Raw genomic sequence first — 11,076 nt, forward strand, 5'->3', positions numbered from 1 at the left:
AAGACTGTATTTTCCACTGGCTTTAGCAACTATGTGAACATATTTGCATTTTCCAAAAAGTTGGTATTATTTCACACATTTGCATAACATCTAACTATACAATTAGTCATCTTAATTATCTAATTATTATTAAGTGCTTTAATCATATCTTTCATCCTGTAGAAATGAAAAATGAAATCTTATTTAATTTGCTGGTTTCCAAAATGTATATGCCACAGAACCATTTTTTTTTTCAGAACCCGGGATTGAACTCAGGCCCTTGCGCTTGCCAGAGAAGTGCTTATTCCACTGAGCCATCTCCCCAGACCCTCATTTTTTTTTTTTTAATGTAACAACAAATTAGCACATCCACTGAAGTAGGACTCTAACTCAAATTAAATGATCAGAAATACTTTAATAGGAACAGGTATCACTTTTATGTCTTATGTACTTAAATTAACTATTGTCAGGGACTGAGATTTTAAATATTAATTCTCTACTTATCTTAGGTATTAAAACAATGAGGGCTCTTTTATTAATATTCCCATTTTAAGATTAGGAAACATTTACAAAGGTGAACTACTTGCCCAGAGATTTCTACCCCTCAAATCCTGTGCTTCTCTCTAGGTTTACTAGCTGACTTTATGTACAGCTTGTTTAAATAGCTTTGCTCTTCTCTTTCCCTGCTGTTTATTATTTTTTCAGAATATTATTGGCTCTAGCTTTCCCAGTTTCTCCCTCCTCCTTTGCGAATTTGCCTTTGATTGATGAAGCATTAAATCAAGTATAATATTAACTGAATTGCGAGCAAAGTAAGAATCACCCGGACCTAGCAGCCCGAGGAACCCGTGTGTGCCACAAGTCACCCGCTGTACTGCCCGGGGATCCTTTCTGCAAGCCATCTTTTCCCTGCCCAAAGCCGCTTTGTAACCCACCTCGCAAATCCACCCTGCACGTGGCTGTCAGGGTGACCTGCTAAAGTCACAAGTGCAGTCGTAGGGCTGCCCTAAGTGGCACGTTCCAGGGGCTCCCTCTGATTAGAAGGGCGAAGTCTAACATGGCCCAGGTGACCGCCTGGCCTCTGCCTGTCCAGCAGGCCTCCTTCTGGCGCTGTGCTCTGCCTGCACTGCCCCTCGAGCCATGATTCTAGCGGTCCCATGTGTGCTCGCTAGGCAGGGCTTTTGGTCCTTTGTGTCTTTGTCCTTGCCACCCTTCTTTCACACCCGTACTTGGAAGCCATTCTCTCTCATTACTTGGCTAATTCTTACTCATCCTTTAAGACAGAGTGGACAAGTCACCTCTTCAAGGAAACAGTCCCAATAATCTTCGCCTGCTCTGAAATGCCTGCTGAGAACCCCTTTAATAGTGTCTGTGGCTGCTTCACATGTGCATTGCTTATGAGAATGCCACTTTTATGTACCTGCAAGATCCTTAAGTATGTGGCCTGGCAATTTAGTATTTCCAAGTAAATGTATAGTAGGTGCTCAATAAAAGTTCAATAAATGATTTCTTAGAATTGATAAGTGACATATTTTCCCTACAATTTGAGATACCAGATTGTTAGTGCCTAAACCTGGCTGGCACACTGCAGGAACTTCATGATACCTATGAACAGAAAAGAAGCCTCTATACCCTGATACCTTATATCTGTGTGCCCTTTGCTCTCATCAGAAGGGTTTCTTCTCAAGCAGACTGGCGAGCCTCTGCCAATTCTCATTTTCTTTCTGGGAACATCCAGCGTTTCTGTCATCTACTGTGAGAGTCTTCTCTGTGCAGTTCCCACTTATAACTATGCCTTTTCTATCTATCTAACCCAACACGTCCCAAAGGTCATTCTTTGCAATACCAGCCCTAGATAATATTTATCTTTGTCATAGGAGAAAACAGTATCTAAAGAAGTCCTACAAAATGCTGCATGAAGTAACATTAAATTACTTCCAAATTGCAGGCCTATTCTGACCAACTTAATCTGCAAAGGTTCGTTTTGAATATTTAAGTGGGAGACAGTATATACAAATTCCCAAACTTACTTGACATGAGAACCCTTTCCGTACTTCAAGTCTCCTGTGGCCGTGTCCTACAGAAGACATGCTGGGAAACGTTGGTCTGTTCTTTGATTAAATTATGAGATCGTCCTGTAATTCAGGATCCACACACACTCACGCCCACGTACGTACACAAGCACGTGCTATCATTCCTGGGTTACTTAAATTTTTCACATCTTAAATTTCTTTCCAGTCACATAATGGCTTACTTGCAACTGGTAACTGCAAAACTGTTCATGTCGATCGCTGTCCCATGCAATAGAGCTATGTAAATATTCTGATACATTTTTGCAGGAACTTCTGCCCCTTTTGCCCGGCACCATTGCTGGTGAAATAGAATCAACAGCTGCCAACCTCAACAATTTGGTCGTGGAAGCCTATAAGGTATGTATACACTGTACACAATTTTCCAAAGAAACTTCCACATTTCTGCTGCAAGGTATGAACCAATGCTGCATGATCTTGGTGATTCAAGTAAAAAGTTTTATCAGGAAAGCAGCGGTACCATCGAAGAGCAGAAGATTAGGAACTAGCGCATGGAGTTTAGCTCTGGCTCTGCCGTGACATTGCTGCTATCCTTTTGATACTCACTTCAACTTTCTGCTCCTTCTTTGTCCCATTGACGGAAAACTTAACACTGGGCCACCTGCAATCTTTGCAAATTTGTCACTCAGAGAGTCACACATCATGGCTAAAGAAGGCAGTTTATTAACAAGAAAGTGTATAAAGCTCTACATCACAAAGCATGTAATTCACACTATTATTTAAAGTAAATGTCTTCCCTGGAACATTCTATCAGAGATGTGAAAGTTACGAAGAAGGGTCTGTTGGCTTCTCTATGGTCATTTGATTGTGCACACGATTGTTTAGCAGTCTTGCCCAAAGAGTTTGACTAAAAGAGTCACCCTAATAGATACAGTACTGTATTCAACCAGTGGTCATATGCTATCATCAGTTTTGCAGAGAGTGAATGCCTATGTGCAAGAAGGTTAAAGAAACATCTGCTTCTTCAAACTGGGCCATACCCAGATATAATAATCACTACTGGAATGCTGTAATCCTAGTGACTGTTATTTTCACACTGCTAAGAAGCACTCACTTTCCGTGTATGACTTCATTTATCCTCATATCTGACCTTTAGGGCAGGTGTTAGGTAGGTGTGTGGAAACCAAGAAGTGGAGCAAATCCATCACAACTAATGGGCAAAGGCAGGATCCGCATGCAGGTGTTTCTTCCCTCCATGCCCCAGGTGCTTCCTGCACTGCGGTTCCGTATGGATGATGTCTACTTGAATTGATGGGCCGTTTATAATGTCTTACTTCCCCACATTCTTGGACTCTGTTCCCAGCACATGCAGAATTTAACCAAGTAAATAGGAGCCAGACTGTTTCCGAACAGCCTCAGGCTCCTTCTCTTCTGATTTTCTTCAGGCAATATCTCTCATCAATTTCACTACAAAACAAAAAGACAAAGAATCGATACAGACTATAAAATGAGGACCCTGTTTATTTTTTTTATGTATTTTAGTACAGAGTCTTACAGGATCTTACTACACAGATCAGACTTGTAGTGATCTTTCTGTTTTCAGTGTCCCAAGAGCTGAGATTACAGGCACATACTATCACCCCCAGTCTCAATCGCCCTCTCAGTGCCCCCCAGGAGTGACATCAGGGCTGGCATGCTGAGGATCAAACCTACTCCCTACATCTGCCTAAGCAGGTGCTTTAACCCACTGAGCTATCTGGCCGGCCCTTAAATTTATTTTTAAATGAAAGTAACTTTTTTAGATTTATTTTTACCTGGGATTTGTTATATATCTGAAAATTATGCTGAATGAAATAAGGAAAAATATCTAAAATTGCATCTCTCTCACTATGGTACAAGAAAAATCAAAACCAGGGAATTTTTTTGCTAAAGAAAAATCAAATGTGTATACAATTCATTTTGGTTGATAGTTTATTCCTAACAACAATCCAGGTAAGGAAGAGACCTATACAACTAGGCATCACCCTGTGTTTGTATGCCTCAAAGCACATACAGTGACCTGTGTTGTCACCGTACCAACGGAGACATCAGTTACAGTTTCACGTCCATTTCTTTAGAAATGTGGGGTGTGGTAACCCACGATGGTTCTGATTACCTTTGCAATGGAAAAATTCTATTATATTTTTTAAAAAGTTTACCCTAACTAACTTCCTTACATCGAGATTCTGCTATTATTTTTATATGTCTACATTTTTTGATTCTTCTAAAATTCGTCTTGTTTCCATGGTCCCACTGAAACAATCCCCAATTCATTGAAGAATCACACATCAGGGGAAAATAAGAATCTGTCTCATAAAGGGAAGCTTAAGATTGTGTAAGGAGTTCAGTTTCTATATCCCAAAACTGAGGGAAAAAAGGTTTAGAAATTTAGACATTTGTGTTCACACACAGCTTTAAAAAACATTGGCTTAACAGCCTTAAAGTCTTAAGAGAAACTAAATTTCACAAAAACAAGCAGAGAACACTTACTATATTTAGCATTTTCTTCTGACCTTTCAAACTATTGCCCACCAACATTATATGCCACTGGCAATGTCTATTGGCTTACTAAACTTAATTAATAATTGCAGTGTATGAGCTTTCCAGGTTAGAAAACACAATTTTTAAGAAATAAAATTACTAAGGTTTGGCCTGATAGCTCAGCATACTAAAGCACCTGCCTAGGCAGAGCGCAGCAGCTGGGGTTCCATCCCTGGCCCTGGCGTGCAGTGCCGGCCCCGCCCATGGGGCGTGCTGAGTTGGTGACGGAGACTGGGCGTGGTGGCACATGCCTGTAATCCCAGCACTTGGGAGGCTGAAAACAGGAGAATCAATATGAGTCTGATCTACATAGTGAGACCCTTTAGACCCTGTAGACCCTGTCCTAAATACAGAAAAATTAAGAAAGAAACTTATTAAAGTAAAAAAATGAAAGCCATTAGAAATTGTTTACTTTGTACATGTCACTCTTAGATATAGATATATATAGAGGTAGAATGTGTGTGTATATATATATATATATATGCTTTCCCTTCTTTTGTTTTTACCAGTCTAAGATGTGGGGTTTTATCTGAGGTAGACCCCTAGCTTTATAGGACACACTGCACCCACAGCAGTGTTTAAGGAAGCTGGGACCTTTGGAAGTCAGAAATTGTGAGAGAAGAAATTAGTGGGTGCCCTAATACAGGACGGGCATTAAGTGGATGTTTACTTAATGATGTTTAAATAAGTAAATGACTGAATGGTGGTTTCCTTCCCAGTAAAAGGCTCTACTTTAGAATTAAGTCTTGAAACTAACTTAATTGACACAAGCAAGGGCCTGGAGACTTGAAAAGAATTCTAGACCATTTGTTGGAGAGCCATTAGGGCCATATGTGTCAGAGAATTCTTGTAGGTTTAATATAAAAATGTGCTCCCCAAGAAGTGCCTTTCAATTCTGTAACAGGAAGCCATTCAGGATACTCAGAGTGCTTGAAATTAAAATTTTTAATCTTAAATGTCAGAAGCAAACAGTCAAAATCCACCCTTTATGGTATGTACTCTCATGGTGTTGTTTAAACTTTATCAAAATACAAATGGAGGGCCGGGGAGATAGCTCAGTGATGTAAGTGCCTGCCTGGAAAGTGCAAGGTCCTGAGTTTGATCCCCCATAAAAAAAAATACAAATGGTATTGCATTTTTGTGAGTCTAACTGAGTGAGAAATAACTGAAATAATCAAAAAGCAGTCCTGGATATGTCTGTACAAATAGGAAATTGAAATACAGATATCTCATCCATCGGTATTTCTTACATATTTCAAATATAATTGGTTCATTTTATTCATCTTTTTATACGAACACATTCTGATTTGGTTAAAAATTAAATCTAGAATGATTTGCTAAGCCTGACTCTGCTTTGTTGCTCACACCTGACACAACTGCACTAAGTAAGTCAAAACTGATGTCTTTACAGAAGCTTATTTCAGAAGTGAAAATTCAAGTGGAAAACCAGGTACAAGGCGTCTATTTTAACATAACTGCCATCTGTCCAGATGGGGCCCGGAAGCCAGGCATGGATGGCTGTGGAAGCGTGACAAGCAACGACGAGGTACGTAGCCTCGCAGCCTCCTCACGGAAGATGCACTCGTCCTGGGGCATGCTTTCTCACAGAGCACCAAACCATTCTGAAAAACTACAGGCTCCTCCCAAGAACACACTTCAAACTGAAAATTATTGTCTCTCCTTGTTCTCATTCAAACAACTACTCTCAAACTTTCACATTAAAGAAGCATGCGCTACATTAAACACTTAGCAGTAGCCTCATACGTTGGTGTCACAACGGGTACAGACAAGGAAAGCTCGTCTGTACAATCAAGTGATGGCTATAGTTGTAGCGAGGTTTACACCTTGTTAGTTGCGAACCGCACAGTCTCCCAGTAAAGGTGAGGTTGAAAGCAATACACCGGATGGTTAGAAAGGCTAAGAAGGCTAAATCCTTCCACTTTGAGATTGTCTCAATATATTCAATGTGAGAGAGGGAACAATAAAGAGCAGCATTTAACCTAAAGATGGATGAGATAGAATGTGAAATCCGGACGATAGAAGCATCAGGAAACAGGACGAGGAGAGGGATCGTCTAAGCACTGGCACAAGAGAGAACAGAAAATACGTTCGGAGGAAATCCTCACAGAGTGAAGCGGTTTTTACTTAGCTATTCAGCCTCTGAGATATCAGTTGTCTCATTATTAAATGAATAGCTTGGACTAGATGGTTTCTACTATCTGTTCTAATTTACTGTTCTATTAATTACTTCAGTGTCATAGTAAAGAGAAAACTTTAGTCAAAGAGATAGAATATTCTGAGATGCCAAAATTAATAAAAATAGACTTTTCTTTCTCTTTAGAGTGTATTTTTCTCCTCTTGAATTTTGGAACCTGTGGGTGGTGTGATTGAGCCTACAAATTTGTAATTTAAATTAATTATCACAAGTTTCTAATTCTCTAATTTCATTTATAATAATCCCTTGTATTTTATTGAAAAGACATATGCCAGTTTACAAAACATTTAATTCTCATTAACTTGAGAGAAAAATTTTTTTCTGGTGAAAAGTAACTTATTTTCTGGAAAATTAAATAACTCACAAAATCTCAAAATTAGAAGTTTTCCTTGCTTCTTACAGGCTTTTTGTTTGTTTTCTTTGCCTGCTTCCTTTTCCCTCTTTAGATCCCAGCAAATATTATAAATGATTTGGTTTTCAGAATAGTCACCCGACCTCTTAATTATACCAAGCCCAAGTGCTGCTGAACTCTCAGTAAGGGCACTGACAGCGTTATGCTGCACATCTGCTAATTTGTTGTTATTGTTGTGGTTGTTTTGAGACAGGGCCTCCGCATATCGTCCAGGTTGGCCCTGAATTCACTACACAGTCCAGGCGGGCCTCAAATTCACATGATCCTCCTACCTCAGCCTCCCAAGTGCTGGGATTACAGGCATGCATCGCCATGCCCAGCTCTACTATTCTTAAAAATGAAAGCATTTAAAATAAAGCACCAACTCCAAATGTATTCTATTATTATAGTAATGATTCAGATTTCTAATGCTTAGGGGCTGGCTAGATAGCTCAGCAGACTAAAGCGCCTTCTTAGGCAAGCACAGGGACCACGGTTCAATCCCTGGAACCACATGCCACACCAGCCCCACCCCCAAGGTGGGTTGTGCTGGCCAGAGTCTGAGCGTAGTAGCGCATGCCTATAATCCCAGCACTGGGGAGGCTGAAAGTAGGAGGATCATTACGAGTTAGAGCTGTGTAGTGAGACCCTGTAACAACCATATACATTTTTAAAAATTCTAATGTATAGAAAAACTTAAATTTAGATATTTTGTATCATGCTACATATAATTCTCAACCAAAAAACTCAGCACTAATTGTGACAAATTTCAGTCCAACATGAAGATACACACACACGCGCGCACACACACACACACACACACACACACACACACATTTCCTAGAGGACCTGAAGATGTTAAGGTAGACCAAAAACTAAAATAGACATATTAAATCAATCTTATTTTGGAAAAAAGAGAAATAGAGAAAAACAATTAAAAAATGACAGAAGAATAAAACCAATTTCTGCCAGCCTGGTTCTACAGTTCCGGACAAATATCTCCAGCTGAGGTAAAGGTGTAACTCTGGGAGAAGTCTCAAGACTTGAAAAGGAGTCCCCAGCCTGTTTCCTTGAGCAATAACACAAGAGAAAACCTTGTGTTGTTCTTCCACTGACAACATATATAAAGTTTAACTCTGAGACTTTACTTGGAGCTCTAGCGGGAAAAAGAAAAATTGCATTTGAATATCTCAGGGTTTAAAACTTGTAGAGCAGAAGGCCTTTGCTTTGGTTTATCCATCCCTAGTACCAAATATCCAGGAACATTGAATTTTCAGAGCTCGATCTAGAAAGTGATATGTCCTTTGTCAAGTTTTCTAAGAAATTAATCATAAAAAGTGGAGTAGACACTTCTATAGGTACATTCAGTTCTGTTAAATAATATATTTTAAGCAATTATTCCTTTTTAAATTATCTAAATAAAAAATTCTGAGGCTAGGGAGATGGCTTGGCAGCCTGGTAAGTGCAAGGACTCAAATGCAATCCCTGGCACCACATGCCTTGCTGGCCCTGCTCCAAGACAGCCACCAAAAACTGAGTATGGTGGCACATACCTATAATCCCAGCACTGGGGAGTCTGAGCTACACAGCAAGACCTTGTACCAAATAAAAAAGATTTTTTTTAATTTTCCAAAATAAATAAATGATAAAGAGAAATATTTATCTACATATGAAAAAGACTAAATATCTATTTACAAATACTGTTAATTTCTCTAAGATGCATATCATATGGATTCAAATGTTATTGACAGGTATAAAATAGTCAATAAAAAAAGACGCCAATAGATTTCCTTTTTCTTCTGAAATTTAGGTTCTTTTCAATGTAACAGTTACAATGAAAAACTGTGATGTCACAAGAGGAAAAAATTATGCAATAATCAAGCCGATTGGTTTCAATGAAACCACTAAAATTCACATACACAGAAGCTGCAGCTGTCAGTGTGAGGACCGCAGAAGGCCGCAGGAGCGCTGTGTAGACGACACCTCCCTCGACTCCAAGTGCTGGCAGTGTGACGAGAGTCGCTGTCACTTGGAAGAAGATGGATTTCTGTCGGAAAGCTGCAAGTTGCAGAAGGACCAACCTGTGTGCAGTGGCCGAGGAGTTTGCATTTGTGGAGAGTGCCTATGTCACAAAACTAAGCTCGGAAAAGTTTATGGAAAATACTGTGAAAAAGATGATTTTTCTTGTCCCTATCACCATGGGAATCTGTGTGCTGGTGAGTACGAGCGTACGCAGGTAGCTCCGAGGAGCTGCTGTCGCAGCGGCACGCACGTGAATGTACATTTGAATCGCATCATCAGTTGCCACTGCTGGACGCAAATTTAATGTTCACAGTTTTATAGCCCTTGAAATGACGTCATGGCAGTAGACTTAAACAGTACAGAATTCGTACATTTGCAATTGAAGTATATAGTCTAGACTGCCAAATAAGAACCTCACATTCATTATTAGTTTCATGTATTCCTTGATCTTGTAAAGAACGAAACCAGAGAAGAAAATGACTGCAGAGAGCTGACACTTTTTGAGAAGAATAAGGGCATTCTTCCACAGGGCTGGAGTCACTCCGGCAATTGGTCACTCCCTGCAGCTTGCTCAGAGGCTTTTATTTCTGTCAGGAGAAGGGGAAGTGAACTATAAAAATATACTTTTCATTCACTGGAAAATTCTTAATGCATCATCATAGATGGTATTGTAAGTTTGTGGTAATTTAAACCTCACCAGTTTATTTTTGGAATAGCCCCAGCAACAGAATAGCCAGAGGACAGCGTTCTTCAAGAAAATACTGGATTACTAAGTAATCTAGAAGAGGAGTGCCTCTGGCCACACACAGACCAAATTTTAAAGTGAAATAAGTGAAAATAAAAATAGTATAAGGGTTACTTTGTGGCTAATTAGGTTTACTGCTACCTAGAGGTTAAATAAAAAAAAAAATCTGCTGATTGTTTGAAAGTTAAAACAAAGTAGTTTTTTAAATAAGTTAAACTATGTGGTGTCTGAGTTATGTGGTATTTCTTTTGTAACTGTATAGAAAATTCACTTATCCTGAAAACATCTTTTTAGTATTTGCAATTTAGTAGATAAGTGTTTGTGAAATTATTGATGCATACAAATAATTGTCCTAGACGTATGGAAAGTAACATATTAAAAAAAAAGTTTGGGCTTTGATCCCCAGAGTGCCAGGTTGACCCCACCCCCAGGGACCACTGAGCTGGGGATTGAGACTGGGCATGGTGGCGCGCACATGTGATCCCAGAGCTAGGGAGGCTGAAAACAGGAGGATCACTACAAGTCCAATCTGTGTAGTGACACCCTGTAGACCCTGTACTAAATACATTTTCTTAAAAGTGTTTTCTATTCTGTTTAAGTTAAAAATTTGATCAGTATTACCTCAATACACAATGGAAAAAATATGTATATATTCTATTTCAAACACTTACTCAGCTGTACCTGATATTGTGGCTAGGCTAGATTAAAAAAATGATTTGAGAATGAACCACCAGTTGACTGCTATACTTTACAGAGAAAGAAAATATTATTTTACAGGAAAGAGAAGAACTTTTCTGAGATTGTTACCTTTAGCTTCAGTCTCTTAAAGAAGCCTCAAACACATTTGAGAATCTCAGTCTCAAAACTCAATGCACTGACCCTCTGATACAACCCTGGCAGTACTGAACCACGAGCGGTTGGGAATCTGCCTTGGATTATTTGTGCACAAGTGCAAACTGCAGGGCTGACACACATGGAGAGAATAAACACATGTTCTCAGGTCAACTAGTTAGGATCTGGTGCTCAGGCTGTACAAGGATCAGGGTCTGGTGGACATTTGTTTGGCCTGAATCTCATTAGTTTTACACTTATCCAGTTGGGCTGATTCAAAATT

At 39.4% G+C, this 11,076-nt stretch overlaps 1 protein-coding gene across 1 annotated transcript in view; it reads left to right on the forward strand.

Moving 5' to 3' along the window:
- Positions 1 to 11,076, forward strand: part of Itgb8 (integrin subunit beta 8) — a 95,955-nt gene that overhangs the window by 67,661 nt on the left and 17,218 nt on the right. Inside the window, exons 8-9 of the mRNA XM_004626453.2 lie at positions 2,319 to 2,408; positions 6,001 to 6,135. Of these exons, the coding sequence (XP_004626510.1) occupies positions 2,319 to 2,408; positions 6,001 to 6,135 (225 nt within the window). The remainder of the gene's footprint in view (positions 1 to 2,318; positions 2,409 to 6,000; positions 6,136 to 11,076) is intronic.

The sequence above is a fragment of the Octodon degus genome, unplaced genomic scaffold, assembly GCF_000260255.1.
Source record: "Octodon degus isolate 3935 unplaced genomic scaffold, OctDeg1.0 scaffold00015, whole genome shotgun sequence".
NCBI lineage: Eukaryota > Metazoa > Chordata > Mammalia > Rodentia > Octodontidae > Octodon > Octodon degus.